At 45.6% G+C, this 19,517-nt stretch overlaps 1 protein-coding gene across 2 annotated transcripts in view; it reads right to left on the reverse strand.

Annotated features, from left to right (window-relative positions):
* Positions 1 to 12,313: 12,313 nt before the first annotated feature.
* The window catches only part of DOK5 (docking protein 5), a 114,484-nt gene continuing 107,280 nt past the window's right edge, over positions 12,314 to 19,517 (reverse strand). For both annotated transcript variants that reach the window (XM_066387447.1, XM_066387448.1), the window contains exon 8: positions 12,314 to 12,804. In XM_066387447.1, the coding sequence (XP_066243544.1) occupies positions 12,740 to 12,804 (65 nt within the window). In that variant the 3' untranslated portion in view covers positions 12,314 to 12,739. The remainder of the gene's footprint in view (positions 12,805 to 19,517) is intronic.

The raw sequence follows: 19,517 nt of genomic DNA on the forward strand, positions 1-19,517 counted from the left end.
GCCTCCTAAAATTCCTCCCACACCTATAAAAAAAATACTTAAAGAGGAATCCCATATCACCAGTAAGTTACTGTCAGCCGTTAGCAGAAGGTTCATTATCGGGATAATAATGAAGGAGCACCCGGTTTGCAGCCAAGCCTTTGAACGTTTGGCCAAAGGTACTTGCAGAGATGCCTTGACTTAGACAGAATATGCTCCACAGACTCTTAGGGACAAAACCAGATGGGTTATAGGAGAATCTGAAAGCCTATTTTTGATAGGAGCCATTTTCCAGGAAACCTCGATTTTAGACACATTACACACACACACACACACACGCACACTCCATCTGAACTATCCTGCGGTCTGATTGTGAATCACCTCTTTTACTCTCCTAAGAATACACACAGTGCTTCATTAACACCAGAAGGCTCTCTCTGAACTCATTTTACATGTGTGGAGACACAGGCATGCCGGGTGAGCCAGCACCGGCTCTTCCCTGCAGAGCCTCGCAGAGCCACGTGGTCATCAAGGATGCCTGTCGGTCATTTTCCCTTGCTTGGGGTTCATGTTTCTTCTCCAGACTTCGCCCTGGCATCTCAAACATCCCCGCTTGAAGGTACTGCTTAGAAAACGGAGGCTGTGGGTCATCGCTGTGCACGTAGCCAGGGAGTGTGGCAGAAATCCAAAGGCGTTTCTGGGCTTCTACATTCTCTTCCAAAATGAGTTCCCGACTTTAGAGGCAAATAAATTAAGGAACAGGGATCTGTGCACAGCGGACATTGAACAGGAAAGGGTTTCGTAGATATACACTCCGTTTTCAAATGATCTGTATAGCACACATACACAACTGTGTGTGTGTGTGTATTTGTGGTGATACAGGTACATATACATCCATGTAGCTTTATACATACATATTTCCCTTTAGAAAACTGAAGAAAATGAATGAGCCTTTTAAAATGTCAAAGTCATATCAGATATAACATCTCTGCTCAAAACTGTCAGGGAACATTGCATCTCATTCAGAATGAAATTCAAAAGCCTCTCAAGGGTCTGCAAGGTCCTATATAACCCTGGAAGTGTCCATCTTTACTTCACCAACCTCCTTTTCTGCCATCCTCCCCCCCTTGCCCAGTGCCTTAAAGACACACTGGACTCCTCACTGTTCCTTAAGCACATTCCTCCTACTCCTACCTCAGGCCCTTTGCATATGCTGTTCCCAGAAATGTTCTTTCCCTAGAGGAATGCCAAATATTTCTATCTCACAGGTTTCCCTGGCCACCCCTTCTCCTTCCCTGAAGTTTTCTTCCCAGCCTTGCACTACCTGGCACATTATTTGTGTATCATTTATTGTCTGTATCTACCCCATTCTAATGATTTCTCCATGGCCGCAGGGACTGTGCCTTCCTCATCTTAGGGCTCTCATGCCCAGAACAGTGTTGGCAGATTCTGACATGTTGGTTGAATGAATGAGGCTGGTCTGATCCCATTGGTCTAGATTGTTGTCTATCATGAAGCTTGGAGCTAGCTGGGAGGGAATTGGAAATAGTGACTCTTCAACCCTCCTACCCCACCAACAAGGGGACAGGACCACACCCAATACACCACACACAGGTAAAAAACCAAGTCCCAAAATCAAAGTCAGAAGAAACATCACAGTCCAGAGTGGGCAGCTCAGAGACCCAGACCCTTGAAGCACAGACCGTGGGGAAGGTTCTAGATGCCAGATCTGTACCTAGCAGGGCAGTCAAGTTCTCAGGGCTGTGGACTAGGACTGCAATGCCCAGGGGGGAGGACAAAGCAGGGACAGGTGGCAGGTGGCTGCATGCTCCTTTGTAATGGCAAACTTGTTCCTGGTTCTCAGGTTAGCGTCTCTCTGGGCAGGCCAGTTGAAACCGCCAGAAACTAGATCACTAATAGAAAAAAGACCTGGAACCTACATCAACATCACCCAGCTACCTGCTGACCGATGGGGTGTTACAGACAAAGCCCACGGCAAAGGTACAATCCGGTGACCACAGCTGAAGCTCACAGCGCAGAAGGTGGCCGAGAGAAGGATGTCCCGGCCACCTGGGCCCTGACTGACTGCCCAGCAGGACCTGTGAGAAGGGGACGAGCAGGCAGTTTCTGTGAAGCTGATGCTCAAAGCAGGTCCCCGGCTCTGCACCTCTTGCTCCCCGCCCCCATTTTTTCTCACCCATCCAGCGTCCAGACGCACAGCACGGACTTTCTAGAAACTGGCGGAAGGCAGGGGAGATGGAGAGATGCCGCCAAGGGGCCCGGGGGGATGGGGAAAAATTGTGCCCGGAAAGAGGAAGTGTTTATTACCGTTAGGTGAAGGCAGATTCGGAATGTACAAGTATGAGAAACAGGATTGGACGGAAGGGAAGGAGGAGGAACTGGAGTTAGACGGAAGATCTCTGTAACTGTAACGTCTAGAACAGGAGAGGAGCAGAGTGAGTCTGAGTGGAACAGACGAGCTCCACGGACACGTGGTCTTGACCTCGAAGGAGGAATTACTGAGCCCTTCACAGGGGTTCCCTTAACAGAGGGACTGCTGTCCCTGCAGCCAGGGCTGACAATGAACCCCTAATGCACTGTCCCAATAAAACACTGTCTTTGGGGGGGTTGAGAAAATCCAATGGGGGCACCCTCTTTGATGTCAAAGAAATAAACAAACATTGTAAACCCGGCCCATGACCTTCCCCCAGTCTCCCCTCCCCCCTTCCCAAACCTTCACAGCGCTGGTGTTTATCCCTTGTGACTGCCCTTCACAAATAGCCATCCACCTCTGGGTGGGTATCCTCGCCCTGAGCTTGTCCAGGTGGACGGGCTAAAAGAAGGTCTTTTAGAAATGGCTCCATATTCGATTTCTTACAACAAGCGTTTTGGCAGGAGATCTTCTATCTAAATCACATATCTTGGAAAGCTGAAGTGAAAGAAAGCCACCACCAATTTTTTTTCTCCCCTCTTTCTGGAGACAGTCCTCTGACCATCCAATCACAGGTGCTTCTGATCCGCTCCTTGTCACCCGCGGCTGTGTGTCTAGAGGTTGCATACACGTTGCTTCTCTGCATACAGTTTGCACAGCAGTTACCACAGAAATAAATATTATGGGCTTGGCGTGGCAGGTTTCATGGAAAGTGCAATGGACAAATAAAAAAAGGAAAAGTGTGTATGCTGTTTTTATTTTATTAGCTATAAACCCAGGCTTAGGCAGGGATCAGAGAACCCAGCAGACATCATTAAACAAAAAGTTGCTCTTTTAGTTCCCGGCCCTTTCATTTTTTAACTGAATGAGAACAGCGCCCCCTGGTGGGAAATCCCCGAATCGCCACCAGCAATTTTAGAAATAACCTGGAGATAGAATTTAAACCCAAACCTGACACAGAGGTCAGTCAGCAGCTGGCAGAAAGAACTGTAGATAATAGAAGGAGCACAGATTTCAAATTACTTGCTGACCTTTTAGAGTCCCTTATATATGACTTGTTCCCAGGAGACCAAACCTCCTCCACGCCATTCTTTGTTTCACAGCTTACCTGCCCTGAAAATGGTTTCTAGGTGCTCCAGGCTCCTTGCAGCTGCTTACTTGGATTGTACTCATTATTTAATAGATTATGTAATTAATGGGACCCACCTTCCCAGAGACTGCATCCAGACCATTCCAAACAGCTTGGATGTCTCCCTCCTCTAAGCCTCCCATGGCACCGTATGTGATAGAAGGTACATAGATTGATAAAACAACCTGCTCCTTTCTCCTAAGCTGTTTAAACTTTCTCCTCAACTAACATCTGAGCTCCTGGTCTACACCAAGGTCTCCAACTAAAAGCCACCAAGACATTCCAGCCAGGAGAAAGGCTTGGTCTTGCAGGCACATTGTGAAAACAAAATAAAAGCCATTGTTTCGACATTGGGAGATTTCACATAAAAAAAAATTGGATTCCCAGAATTTCTAAGAACAAGGGGAAGAGGTTCTCTTGGATATGAGCTGACGGGCACAGATATGTTCGAGAGTGTGCAAGTCCTTCGGCAGTTAGCAGCTGGAAACCAGCGTCTTCCAAAGCGGCCCCAGCTCAGCAATTCTGACAGGGTCAAGGACAAACAAGATGCCCACTGTACTCTCCTTCCCTCAAGTCTCTGCTTCTACCATTTCCCCAACCTGGGTGGTCCTCTGCATCCGAATCTGCTCTCTATGGCTGCCCCCAACAAACCCACCCTTCTCCGGCAACAGAGCACCCCCCCCCCCCAACTTGTTCCTCATTATCCCTGCCTCATGGCTCTGCCCTCACTGTGCCCCTTAGTAGACTCTACAGAGCTGACCCACTTCAGGCTTTTATCTTCCAAATCACCTTATTGTAACTTCCTTGACCACCCTACTTAAAATTACAACACCTCATCCAGAACTCCCTGTATCCATGCTGCCTGGTTTTCTCAACAGCACCATTAAGAGCAGACAGGACGCAAATGTGACCTATTCATGCCAGGAGGGCAGAGAATTTTTCTGTTGTGCTTACTGCTGTATCACCAATGTCTAAAGCGCATAATAGGTGCTCAATAAACTTTTAGTAACTAGATGAATAAGTGAATGGCTGTCAGGAGCCAAGTATTATACAAGTTTGTCTCTTTCACATCCCATCACTGTGTCTGCTACTTAGAGAGAAAAAAAAGTCACAGAGGCCTGTTCAATAGTCACTGAAATGGGGAGCAGAGGGGGTTTCTGTGCAAGGAGACAAAGCAAGTGGCATCTATTGTGACACTCCAGAAAGGGAGCACTTGGGAACCAGATACCAATTGTCAGCCAATCTGGGCCCTACCACCCTTGGAAGAACAGCTAAGTCTACCTAATTGACCACCTCCTTTTCTTCCTAGCACTTTCTCGTTTTCCTTCTCTTTCATGGCCCTTGTCCTCCTTCAAGGCTCCAAAATGCTCTAGGATACCCCGGTCTTCTTACAGATAGATTCTTTTCCTTCTGCTGCACCTCCCTGCCCAGTGAGCAATGCTCGTTTAAGCTTCTTCACTCTTCTTTGGGCACTACCTCCTCCAGGAAGCCCTCAGTGAATACTCCAGTTAGAATTAGGTCCCCCTTTTCTTGGCTTCCAAACACTCAGGACTTGCATGTCATCACAGGCCAGTCACCGCACTGAACTTGCATCTCTGTCCTCTCAAACTCTCCCTCATAGTGTTAAGCTGCTTGAGAAAAATCACTTTCACGTGTAGTTCCACATATTCCCTAGAACTTCCCCTGATATTTGGCATACATCGAGGTCGCTCGTCACGTTTGAGGAATGTGTCAGTGAACGGATCCACACATGTGTCACTCTGAGCTTTCGACAACAGAGAGAACACGATCCTGTGATAAGTTATTATTCTTTGCTCCCCTAGGAAAGTTCAGCTTTAAGCAAAAGACTATGCTGAGAAAGGACCAAAGGGAAGACACGACTGGGAGCAGATCTCGGGGGTTCAGGCAGTCTTCGTTTCTCTTGAATTATTGGTACACATAGTTAAATAATGTGTTGAATATGCTTGGAACTTCAGGCTATCGGATTTCTCAATGCAAGTGCCGCATGCACTGCTGGGCACGTTGCAGGCATTCTCCCATCATGGGTCACACCAGGAGTACCCAGTCACCAGGGCAGCCAGACACATCAGGCCACTGCCCCTCCACACAACAGGAGAGGGGACACAATTTGGCAATCATCAGGTTAACTGGCTCCAGGCAACAGGCCCCAGGGGAGAATATATCAGGCACACAGTGTTTTCTCTTCTGCCTCTCTGGAACTCCTGGACCAAGCAGGGGGCAAACGGGTTGAAAACAGGCACATTTGATGGCCAAGAAAATGAAATCTGGAGTCTCCGTCTCCTGGGGGGAAGAAGCACTACCATTTCTTAGACAGAATCTGAATAAGTTGATACGAGGGACATTTCCTTTTCTTCTCTATAGGACACTTTCTTATCACAGCAGGGTCTAGCGTGTGTCTGATTCACTTGGTGTATTTTACTGCACACAGTCAGAAAATATAAACTCAAAATAATCCCAGGAGATATTTGCATACAAATTATATTTGCCATTTTTATCACATAGCACACAATCTTCAATGCATTCTGATGTGGCATGGGATGGTATAATGGGGAGATACACATTTTTCTAATAACCAATTGCTTTTTTCACAGATGAATACATAAGGGAGTTATAAGAAGGCACGGATGGGGCAGGGGAGGAAGAAGCAAAAAAACATCCCGCAACAAAAAAATAAACCAGATCTGAAATCCCCTTTGGGATTAGGGAGTAAGACTCCTGTGGGCCCCGCTCAGCGGCGCCCTGGTCGGTGACTGTTTCACTTTTCAACTGAAGGTGATGGGACTCCCCCACTTCCCGCCAGAGCCTTAGGTGGATCTTGCCGCTGGAATATTGTCCTGTCTGCCTCCAGGAAACCTTACCATGTAGCAGCCAGAACACCTGACAGTGTGGGGCTTGACACTTGGGCCACCTCCCTGTTTTTGTACCTGTTGGCTAATAACTGTTTAAAGGTATCTGGGAATTTGGGGCAAGTAAACTGTGAACAGCCATCTGGTGGCCTGTTTGAAAGTGAGGGGACCGACCCTCACCCGCTTTTAATCACGGGAAGTTACTTATTCGGTAACAGCGAATAAGTAACACGGCCCAAACTAGCTTAAGCCAGCTTGCAACAAAAACTCCGCCCTCTATAGCACGTCCTGCCGATGCCGTTTACTGAAGGGAAACTCCAAAAAGGCTGACAAGTAAATCCACTCGTTGACTCCATATTGGCCAAAAATTCACTTAAGAACAACACTTGGTCCCCAGCAAAAACGCCTGAATTGGCATCTGACGGAAGGCAGCGGGGGCAAGCCTGCTCTCGCCCTGTCTGACCCTCCACCGTTTAGCGGATCCCTCCTCCAGCCAACGCGGGGACTAGAATTAGACGCGGGGCTTTTACGCCTTCACCGCGAGCACAGCCCATTGTTCTCGGCTCTCATCTTCCGTCCCCAAGTAAATCACAGGATCCTCAGAACCGCTTTTGAAGCTGCTCCCGAACCGGTGCTGTGATCTTTATCTTCAAAGCCATCCAGCGCGGCCTCTGGCTGGAAATTTGCATGACAGCTAAAGGGAAGTAAATTTGGGGGCTGGCGTCCTTTGATAACCAAATGCTCTCCTTTCTTTGTTCTGACGCTACGACTTTAAAAGGAATGCAATGATGAGGAAAATAATTCTACAGTGTTTAGCGCGGTGCAGTCACCGTGCCTGGCTGGGGGCATTTGCTTCCAACAAGAAGTGTGTGACTTGTCTTCAATAGAGGTCAACTATTCAATGTCCGGACTGGAAGGTTTAAAAAGATGAGTCACAGTTGTACGTGGAAGCCACGTGTGAAAGTAGGAAAGAGGCAGAAGATAAGTCCTTTGAGCACATTCCCCACCCCATGGAGCTCGCCTTCCCTTTAAGGACCTCCCCACGGACCGGCCACAGAATTTGGGAGACCCCGCGTCAGAGGGAAAAATGCAGGTTCCGTGTTCAAAAAGCAGAAAATGTGTCCCTTATTGGTTAGGCCCAGGGAAAGTATAACTACCTACTGAAAAAGCTCACGGTTAAACCTAGTCCGGGGCCTCTTTCTTTCCCACATAAACCATCAACGATACACAACATACAGAGGCCAAGAGCAGCCATGGTCTGTCAGGACTCTGCCAAAATCCTAGTCGCTGCCCATCTCCAGTAGCTTTGAATGCAGCCAAGCAAGCTCCAAGAGGGGGCGCAAGATTGCCAAAGATCAGGCTGCGAGAGCTCGGGGAGGGGGGGAGGGGGAAGGAGAGGGGGAGGGGGAAGGAGAGGGGGAGAGGGAAGGAGAGGGGGAGGGGTGGGAGGCAGGTTGGGGTAGCGGCCCAGGCCCATTTGTTACTAGGGCGCCCTAGTTACCTGGGAGTCGGCGGCCAGGCTCACCCTGCGCCTCTTCTGTGGTGGGTGCCTGGCTCTCACACGCCGCCCTGGCTGCTTTGGGCACTTCAGGCATCTTAGAGAAACAAAGGAGGTCAAACTGAGGATCCTTGTCAGTTGTCATAGCCACAAAGAAAACACCACCGGGGAGCCCACTTCTGGAGCAATCGCCTGTCCCCTTCCTGTGTGTGCCCAGGTGTGGAATCGCACCGGTGCCTGTGCCCGAGGTCCCCGGGCTCCTGGCCTCGGGCTCTTCCCGCGGACTCCCGGAAGCTGCCATGCTCAAGAGCACCTTACTCATTGCTTTCAGGTGCCAGGTCTCACCTGATGGGCGCTCTCTCCATTTCTATCTCCTCGAGGTCTCCTGAAGTGGGATCAGATACACCTGCATTGTAAAAACCTAGCGATGCTGATTGAAAATGTAGATTCCGGGGCCCCAACCCAGAGCGACTGTCTGAGCGTCTTTGGCTAACATTTGATAAGGACGAGCGGGGATAGCTGGTTGTGCACAGGTGTAGGAAATGGTGAGCGCCAGGTGCTGCTGCGACCAAGTCAAATCACAATAGATTGCTCCAAAGAGCTGCTTTAAAAACCATCAGAAGAGGGGCAGCCTCACCTCCAATATTTAACCAAAAGAACTTAAAACTTCCAGATGAGTGGAGAAGTATTGAGTGCGTGGTCTTCACTGAAACCCCAAAATCGGATTTTGCCCTTCTGGAACTAGGGAAGAAGGTTCTGTTAAGATTGGTGCTGTATTCCCCTCTCAAAGTCAAGATTATTCCAAAGAGAAATCATAAAAGGTTTCTTTGAACAAAGGTGTGCTCTCTTGAGTTTTGTCTGTTTCCTGAACAATTGGTTGAAATATTTTGGCACCCTGGACAGGCACTGGGAAGGCAGGTCCACCTGTCTTTCTTCACACAGTGTGACAGGGAACAACTGTCACCCAGACACCTCACCGAGTAAATACTTGGGAAATGACTGCATGGACTTCAGAATCCCAAGCTGTCCTACTCCAGAAAGCATTCTAACAACGACTGCATTCTTCTGCCTTAAACAGGGTAAGAGAGAGGTCTTTTCAGTGCTGGCTTGAGGGCGCAAAGGGGAATATGAAATGTTCTCCCCTTTTCTGGACCCTGCCTCCCGCCAAGAAACTGTCATTTTCCTCAGTCTGTAATTAAAAGAGAAACAACTGTTTCTAAGAAATAGCCTGTAGTTTAACCCTCAGGTTTCAGTTTATTTGCAATGTTGGCATAAGTGCTTTTGAGTTATGTACAAAGCCGCCGCGACTTTGAAAACGCCCCCTTTCTCCCACTTGCGTCTTCACCACTTAGGTAAGGGATAAGGAAAAGAAAGACAAAATCGTTTCTAATCACACCTCCCCTTAGTTAAGGCCAGAGGTTAAAGTGTTTAAATTTCTCCTGGTTTCTACCAAAAAGCTGAAACTAATTTTAAAAAAATAAATAGTATTTGAGGTCCTCATATTCTAGGGTAGGGACTGGTGACTACAGTGGGCAAATCCAGCCTGCCACTTGTTTTTGCAAATAAAGTTTTATTGGCACACAGCCATCCCTGTGGGTTTATGTGTTGTCTGTGGCTGCTTTTGCAATACCATAGCAACAGAGAGTGCATGACCCCCCAAAGCCTAAAATATTTATATTCTGACCCTTAAAAAAAAAGTTTGCTGCTCCCTATGGCTTACATAGCTAGCTCAGGACTCAGAATACCTGGGTTCAAATGTGACTACCCTGTAGTAGCTGTTAAAGTCGTTATGCAAGGAGGCTATCGGGCTGGGTGGCATTGATGGCTTGTTAGCCCATGTGAGAGAAACTAAACGTAAGCAAGAGTCAGTGCGCTGGAACGCAAGGAAAGGAAACGTAAGAACAATCGATCACAAACAGCCAACTAGGCTTCACCAAGCCAGGAAACCATTTATGCTCTAGCCAATCAAATCATTTTTCTTGCTCTGCTTCTGACTGCATCTTGTCTATAAAGCCTCTGCCCTAGCTCCTGTCCCTGGGACACTCCTAACCACCTGGTGTTGGGCACTGCCCTAATCGAATCCATGTATATGCTCCAATAAACTCTTAACATCTTTAATGGGTCCCAGTTTACCTTTTAGCAGAGCTAAGAGACCCTGGGCCTATGACTGCGATTACTCATACTCCTTAAGTCTCAGTTTTCTCATCTGTAAAATGGGAATAATAATTATACTTACCCCCTAGAGCTGTTGTAGGGATTAAATAAGATAATGTAAACAAAGCACTTAGAAAAGTGCTGGACACTACACAAAAGCTGTTAGGATAATCTACGAGAACTCGGACTCTTTGTGTGAATATGTTTCTTTTTTAAAAAAAAAAGTCCTGAAAGAGGTGCTTTCTTGCAGTTAACTACATTCAGCCACATTTCCTCACACATTCTTTAGACTTGGTTCGGCAATTCTGACTTCATTAAAATTATGATTATTTTTTTAATTCCACTTCCTTTATCTACTTCTTCAATTTAATCCCCCATGGGGGGTGGCCAAGGCCCTGGGACTCAGGGAGGACCTCCTCCAGGACAGTTTTAGAAGAGAAAGAAGACAGAATAAGAGCCAGACAGAGTCAGGAAAACGAACAGCCAGCGAAATGATCAAATGCGTGTGGTGAACTCATTTTTGCAAGATGAGTGGATATGCACCTGGGAGTAGGAGGCGGGGCTAAAACCATGGGAAAAGTAGCTAAAACACAAATGGATTCCAGCAAAGCCATTAGCACTAAATCATTCACCTAGCCTTAACACACTAAATAAGTCTTAGTTCAGTGTAACCCTCTTTTCCCCAATATTTCTGCACCCCTGAGGAAGACATCCTGACCAGCGGCATTCTTAGAAATCCCTAGTAACTCAGACCCTGTGGGATTTTTGCTAGGCAAACTTGGATTTAGCAGGACCTCTGGAGTGTCATGGGTCAATCCCTATTTTGGAAAACTGTGTACTTTTTGGAAAGAGCACACATAAAAATAAACCTTTGTATGGCTCTTTTCTTGGGTCTTAGAAAAATTACCGTATTTTTCGCTCCGTAAGATGCACCTGACCATAAGACACACCTAGGGAAATGAGGAAATTAAGAAAAAAAAATATTCTGAATCAAATGGTGTATTAGAATATTTAATAAAATACCTTATTTTTCGCTCCATCAGATGCATGGGCATTTTCCCCTTCACTTTTTTTTTTGGGGGGGAGTGCGTCTTATGGAACAAAAAATATGGTAATTTTTTTCCTAGAAAACACAAGATAATATTTTTCTGGTAAAAATCATAATTTTGGAAGGGCCTAGCCCCGTGCCTGGCTCTGAGAAAATAAATAGCCAATGTTAATTTTCCTCCTCCAGAAAGAATTCTATCCCTAGCAGAGAAGTTTACTCGTCCATCCATTCATTCAACATGTCTTTTTCAAGCCTGAGCTATGTATGAATCAGGCATGGCCATAGGGCCCGGGAAATGGGCATGCCAAGTTAGCCAAGGAAAATACAGATCATCCAGTCAAGTTGGACATTAAGTTACACAAAAAATTTTCTCCAACAGTATAATCACATCCCTTGCAACACACATATAAATAGTAAAAAAAACCTATTCATTGCATATCTGAAATTCAAATGTATCTGGATGGCCTATATTTTTTCTGGCAACACTACTGCAAACAGAGCAGGGGCCTTAACAGACATCATCCATGGTTACTGTGAGGCTTTGTACCGACTGCAGCCTGAGCTTGCAAGAACCAGTTCCCAGGGAGCGGAGTGGTGGCTATCGACAGGGGCATTACCTTGGCGGGCCATTTAGCAGATGTCCCTGTGAATGGTAATGGCAACTTACTTCCCAGTCGAACTCCTCTGCTGGTGAGGTCCTTGGAGACAGGGCCTGTGTCCCTTTATCTCTAGATCCTTGGGCTCCATCTAGCAGGTGCCCTGAAGAGTGAGTGCTCAGCAAAGACCAGCTTCATGAATGAGAGTGAATGTGTAAACGGTTGGCCGTATGTCAAACGCCGTGCCAAGCCTTGCTCACAGCTCGTAAGGAAAGGACTTGCCGCCCTTCAGAAACACTGACGATACAGAGAAAACCTGATTGCCAGAATCCAAAGAGCCTCTGGGTGAAGAATGATCTTTTATTTCAAAACGTTTTATGAAGATCCTTCAAACAAAATAAAGGCTTTCAAAAAAGGGAAAGGGGGAGATTGCGTGAAGAACCACCACCCTGTAAAGAATACCAAAGGGTCCTTCGAAAAGTTACTTCTTAATAACATAATAAGAATGAGTCAAAGCATTGGTTTTACTAACTAATAATATAATAAAATATGAGTGCCCACAGTTAACCAGAACCGTGAAATTAACAACTGAGGAATCCAGTATACACAAATAACAAATAATTAAGAGGCATTTATTGTCGCTGCCGACTGTCATACAATTGAGACACAGAAAAGGAAAAAATCACAAGAACCCACAAAAGGACAGATTCTGCGGAGGGCAAGGGACATGGTATCTACAATAGAAAATCATTGTGTGGCATCGACCCCTTTCTGTCCCAGCTGTAAAAGGGGGTCGATATCTACAGAGCATGTTTCAGAGACGCAAAGGGTTTGTTTGTTTGTTTTTTATACAAAAAGAAAGAACAAAAAGAAAAGAAAGACAAATATTGTATTGCAGTTTCCCAATCACCACACAATTAGCCAGGACTGGAAGCTTCTTTCCTTCAGCCTTCTCTCGTGGTCGTCCCGTGACCTCCGAGGGCACCTGTGCCTGATGCATCCCGAGCATGTCACACACCTGTGCCGGGCAGTCACTGTCAGTGCTCAGATCGGTAGGCGGGAAAAGTCTCTGTTCGATGAAGCTTCAGAGGACTGGAGACATCTTTTGCAAAAAGAATGTTAAAACAGCGGTTACATGTCAGGAAAGCCCACGATCAGATGAGCTAGTAACGAGTTTCTATGGAACAGAAATAAATAACATGACCCAGGATTGGTCCCAGAGCACACTCGCAGTGATATGCAAATAAGATTCAGGAGAGCTTGTGATATTAACATATCATTTGCATGCGGCCTTTGCCTTTAGCTATGATTAGACCACAGATTATTTTTGTCAATTTTTTGTTTTCATTAACTCTCGGTGCCTTTAGAAAAAATGAGACGGAATCTCAGGACTGTGGAAACTTTTGGCTAGGACACTCTGTAAACCTGGCCAGAAATAAGATAATATTACATTTATTATACCTAGGAAATCTTGGTATAAAGGAGGGCTTCCTAAAATCCATTTGGCCTTAATTATTTCAGGTTTAGGTTCCAACCAAGAAAGTGAAGAAGTCAGGAAGGTAACACGCAAGGCCACTGTCAGCCCCCTCTGTGACAATGGAGGGGGGTGAGAATGGCAAACGGTCGCTACGAAGACTCAGATGCTAAATGTTTCAGATTTTACAGACCATCTGATCTCATTGCAACTCTGCTGCTTGTGACACAGACAGCCATGGTTGATACAGACCGTGCGCATAGATGTCCATGTTCCAATGCACCTTTGTTTACAGAAACCTCAACCAGCAGATTCTAGTTAGCCAATCCCTGCAGAGAGATCGCTTGATTTTATAAAAACAAGTGGTTTTACTGCCATCTGCTGGTTGAGGTTACCAGGAGCCAAGAAATTTAACACAGTGGGCGTGCAAAAGGTAGGCCTGAGCGGAACAAACCCGCAGCAGGGAGCACAGGACTCCTGGGAACCGGACATGCAGAACAAGCCGACACAATCAGAGTCAGACACCAGCTAAGTGGGCATGCCCGCCCCTCCCAGTCACACGCAAAATCATGCCACGTTCAAACAGCGAACCAAGCACAAAAGTTGATGGTGGCCTATGGCCCTCATGGTTATTCTCTATCACGTGATCGCAAGCAGCCCAGGCCTCTGACAGTTTGACAGACCTCAGTCCAAGGCCCTGTGGTTGGCCCTCCTCCCGAGACTTTGAGAATGACAAGGTTTGCTGAACTGGGAAGTCCTACCTGAGTGAGTTACTGCGGTCACAACACCCCAACAAGAAGAGAACAGAGATCACCGATTCAAGTGTGTGCCTGCCTCAGCTCTGAACCATACGCAAATTCCTTCTCAGTCATAGAGTCACAGGCACACAACAGCAGGGATTAAGAGAGAAGTCTTGAATATTAAAATAGCTTATTTCACTAGAAATCACTTCTTCCAGCCTCCCAGCCATGCGTGAACACGAATTCTGTTCTCTTTCTCATACACAGATACATACATGCACTACTGAAGAGAAACTGTACTCGTGAGTACCAGTCAAAATCCAAGTATAGTTTTATTATAGCCCGATCGAATTTCCCGCAGGAAGCAGACAGGATCCAAACAGTATTAACACGAAACTCAAACCCTCGGTCAACTGCAAAGCCCTTCTCCGCAGAGTCAACTGTAGCCCTTTGCATTCTGTGAGTTTGCAAGAAGAGTGACTGATAGCCTTCACCTGGGGTCGAGCCAAAACGCACACATTGGCAGCTTCTGTTATGATGGCTCACTGAATCGCTCCAGCGTGGTCTGAATGTTATTTTCAGCCTAAAGCCCAGGGATGGGTACAAAGATTTCCGTATACTTTTGCAGTTCATAGAAAGGTCACAAGTTGGCACTGGTTTGGAAACCCTATACAGGTCATAAAACTGTGGACTTGCTTGTCACTATTAAATACCTGGAGACTTCCCACAAGGGGGCTCCTCTTCCTGTTCTTTTATACAACTGGAAGGCAACATCGGCCTATGTCCTGCCACAGCTTGACGGACAAGAGCTGACTGCAGATTGCCCTCTGCAGAGGACATCTGTGGCTCATCAGGGACCTACCACTCCCATACCAGCCCTATTTCACTCTGGGCATGATCCCCTGGTTCCTACAGACATGAAATTTTGAGGCCCTGGTTTATTTCTCATTTTTTTCACATTTGCTCAGATCTTAATCTATGACTTCAGTCTTAACTGCTGCACATACAATGTCTGTGATGGTCCTGCTCTTGCTAACTCAGACTGTTGCCAGGAGAACCAAACAGCACCCAGCCATCTCCTAATGCCCCTTCAGCACCAGCCACATGGCCTTCTGTCTGCTCTTTGAACCTCCCAGCCCATTTCTGTCTCAGGGCCTTTGTACTTGTTGATCTTGCTAAGGAAACTGGTTTTCCCTCACTTTCAGTATGGCTGCCTCTTCTCAGACTTCAGGTCTTGGGATAAAAGCCACAACTTCCTGTGACCACCCTATCTAAAGTCCCTGTATCACCCTCCCTCAAACCATCACTTCCGCTTCAATATACTATAAACACTTTCCTTTCAATGTGATTGGGTCAAATTTCAAATGAAATATTTAATCATTGACTGTGATCCTTTTTTAGACTAGAAGCTCTCAGAGAGCAGAAACAAGCCTCCCTGGCAGCCCAGTGTGTCTCCACCACCTGGCACAGGGCTTGGCACCAAGCAGATGCCCAATAGGCATTTACTGACTAAATGAATGAGTGAGCAGATGAGTGACCAGAGTGATGAAATCCTCAACTACTTACGAGACAGGTGATCTTGGACACATTACTAACTCTTCAAGTTTCAGGTCCTTCACTACAATGCGAATAACACACTCTCAAGTGGCCATTTTAAGGACTAAATGAGATCATAGGTCTTTAAGTGCCTTGTTCAATACCTACAACACCGTAGGTCTTCAAGAACAGGTAGTTTTTATAAAGATACTCCTTAAGGAGGTCTTGTCCGCTTCGTAAGGAATAAATCTGGCCTCTCACCAGTAGTATGTTCTTGTTTGTTTATATAAAAAAGGAAAGAAGAGGCTTCACATTTGATAAATTTGCACATCTCTGGTTTAAACAAGGAAACAGATTCTTTACTGCAAGACATCTCGGGGCCTTGGAAATGATTTGCATGCTGGATTTCAAAAAGAAGGATTAATACCAAGCATTTCTTCCAAATTTATTGGACATCAGTACTTTTAGGGGATAGGTTGTCATCTACCAGGGTTAAGATGACACAACACAACTGTGAAAAGATGAGCCCGTGGTTATTTTATCAAGGCATTCCCGAAAGAATCTCATGAATACGGTGTCAACACATACTTGTTGAATCCTTCTCTTTCATAAATTTCTTCCATGGTTGTTATGATAAACCTCCGTGGCATGCTGATTCTGTATAAGCCTAACCCTAGAAGAGGATTTCTGTATGAAAACTGGAAAATGGGATGGGAGAAGGAGTGAAAGTGGATTAAATATGCCTTAGTGTGTATGGCATGCGTCAGACCTAGACCTTCCTGCTGCCAGAAATAGTAAAAATAAAAATGACAATTCCAAATATAACCCGCAGGTGGCGCCATAGCACTAGATTTAGGGAGGAAATGAAAAATTTCCCCGAATCCCCCATAATGGTTTGTATGATTTCCAGGATTACACCAGGGTCGGTGAATCAGCCAGAGAAAACACAATTCATAAATACCAGCAAAACAAAAAGAAACTATGTGCCATACGATTGCACCATGTAAACTTATTCCATTTATCTGTCGAGTAATGACCCCCCCCCCATTTGCAAGATCATTTTAGATAGTCTGTGAACAAAACTTTTGTAAGGGAACAGATTGCTGGTAAATTGTTCCCACAGGACATGGTCCACCCACTGGCACTATCTCAAGGAACACTGGTGACTAAAAAGCAATCCACAAGACAAAATAAATGTAGTCAAATCTACATAGAACCTGTTGATTCAGGAACTATCTCAATAAACATCGGTACAAATTAAATGTCAAAATAAAATACATTTACATAAATTCCTACACAACTAACCAAAGCATGTGAAAACAAATCATTGGCTAAGATAACACAAAACACAAAGCAAAAAAAAAATTTTTAAGGCAACTACAACACCATTCTCAGACACATTTCATGGAGTATTACTATGCAGCCAAAACAGGAAAAATGTAAGAATTCTAATAAAAATGTGTGTGTTCAGCAAAGATCATAGAATGTAGCAGAAAGCCAACAATAAAAGGTTAGATTATCATCCTAGGACATGATTATTTTCAAAGCCCTATAATCATCAATCACAAAGCGATCAAAGCCACCATCTCTGCAGGCATCCGTGACATTTATTCTCACCCTCACTGCCACTGATTTCATCTAAAACAGCCCTAGCCAGTTGGCTCAGTGGTAAAGCGTCGACCTGGCGTGCAGGAGTCCCGGGTTCGATTCCCAGTCAGGGCACACAGGAGGAGTGCCCATCTGCTTCTCCACCCCTCCCCCTCTCCTTCCTCTCTGTCTCTCTCTTCCCCTCCCGCAGCGGAGGCTCCATTGGAGCAAAGTCAGCCCAGGCACTGAGGATGGCTCTGTGGCCTCTGCCTCAGGCACTAGAATGGCTCTGGTTGCAACAGAGCAACGTCCCAGGATGGGTGAAGCATCGCCCTCTGGTGGGCATGCCAGGTGGATCCTGGTAGGGCGCATGCGAGAGTCTGTCTGACTGCCTCCCTGTTTCCAACTTCAGAAAAATACAAAAAAAAAAACAAAAAAAAAACAAAAACAAAAAAAAAACTAAACCGTCACTGTCTTCAGATTACTGCTCTGATGTTGGAATTTATGGATTACTGGTCTTTGAGGGACATCCAAGACCTGTCAGGTAGGTATGGGCCTTCCAACTATATTAGGGGCTTTGTGCATGAAGGAAATTTTGTAAATTTTGTTGTTAAAAACCCCCCACAAAACTGTGTATTCTGAAAACAGATGTATCCAGATGTAAACACTGTCAGGGGTTGTCATGAATACCCTAGGAGCATACAAATCATATGTTAACAGTATCTAACACATTCTCTTGCAATTTAAGAAAAGGTTTTAAAAACTATTCTTATACAAAATCAGGGTCCCTGATAAGAAGACCTTAGCTTTAAATTATTTCCCAGGACTGTACATGTGTCTTGGTGAAGGATAGTTGGATTAGTTAAGGATTGTAAGATGAGTATGTTCTTCATATGATATTTTCTGTCCCGATTGTCCTGAGGATTTGGAAGCTCTGGGATATTCGCTAATAAATTCAGAAACTGCCTCTTATTGCAAGTGCTCAGGACTTCCATACTCGGTACATCTGCAAATGTGGTATCCTAGAGAAATACAGCAACTCGTCAATGCTGGTGCGTGTTGACTCATCTCAAACTGCCACATTCTAGCTCAGGAATTAAGGCAATTTAGCAACTTTCTCTCTACAACGCCCACATCACGTTGGTTCCCAACTTTCTTTTGCGTTGCAGGCATGTGGAATCTAACAAGACATGCCGTTTTTGAACAAAGTTTATCTTGGTATGTGTAGAAAGTCAAATTATACAGCCATCCAATAGATGTATATGAGTATAAATTCATATGCCTTATGTTATTGTGTATTAGAAAAAATATACTTGTTATAACTGTTTACAAGTAGTGAGATATACTTTTCTTCTTAAAAAAAAAAAAAGATGCATTTAAACAGATGAGCCTGAACAAAATTGAAAACGGTAAGTGGGTGTGCACATAACAAAAACCGTGATCATTCAAATATTACAAAAGTTTCTGGAGATGACAGAGAACAGATGACATTTCTCACAACCTGATCTAACCCGCTTCTGCGCAGACATCTGTTAGAAGGTAAGCTTATTTGTCCGTTACTTAACAATGCAATCACTCACTCCCACAAGTACTTGGCATCTATTTTTTAAGCACCCACTATGTACCGTGCTCTCTGCTAGTGAATGGAGACTGAAGTCATAAATACTATACTGTAAACACCCTCAGCACCCTCTTCACACAACAATCACAGTGGCTACTCCACTGGGAGAAAAAGTCATAAGGATAAATAAAAGAATACCCAGCTCTCCTGCCTGCCAGAGGCATTACTGCTTCTTGGAGGAGCTCGTCTGAGTCAAGTGGCCTCACAACTAGATGTGAAATAAAAGCTGTGATAAGGGCTGTTAAGGGGAGTGCCCTCATCCACATCTTCTGAGCGCACGTTGTCAGAGATTCCCACGCCAGTTATAAGAAAGTATGGGAGGCACTGGAGAAAGGGCAGGAAAAGCTCTGTAGGGGAGAGATGACCAGCCAGAAGGGCTGAACGGATGGTTGGGTGACCAGGGCACAAAGCGCGGGTGTGTAAGGCAGAGGCGCTGTTCCCCGCGGTCACCCATTCATCCTGCGCTCGGGCCCTCAGCACACCTCTGCATCTGCACCTACGAGGTGCAGGCTAGCGCATGCTCTTCGTGGTTCGGGCGTCTTGCAACCCATCAGGGAAGAGTTCTTCAGCAAGGTCATCCCCCCCCTCCCAGGCCTATGTATTTACAAATTATATATGCACAAGCTCTTCTTATAGACTATAAAGCATAATGTAAAGCATAAAAAGCTGCCTTTGAAAGTATAAGAAAATGTTGACACAGTATGCCGAATTGTTCCTTTTGGGCCGTCTGTACCCTGGATCAGAGACCACTTTTTTTTGGAAGAGGAGAATCTTAGGATTTGCTTAGTTGCTGCAGAACCAGAACCGGGGACTCCCTGCCTTAGTCCATTCCCTGCCCCTAGAGCGTGGTTCCTGAA

The sequence above is a fragment of the Saccopteryx leptura genome, chromosome 5, assembly GCF_036850995.1.
Source record: "Saccopteryx leptura isolate mSacLep1 chromosome 5, mSacLep1_pri_phased_curated, whole genome shotgun sequence".
NCBI lineage: Eukaryota > Metazoa > Chordata > Mammalia > Chiroptera > Emballonuridae > Saccopteryx > Saccopteryx leptura.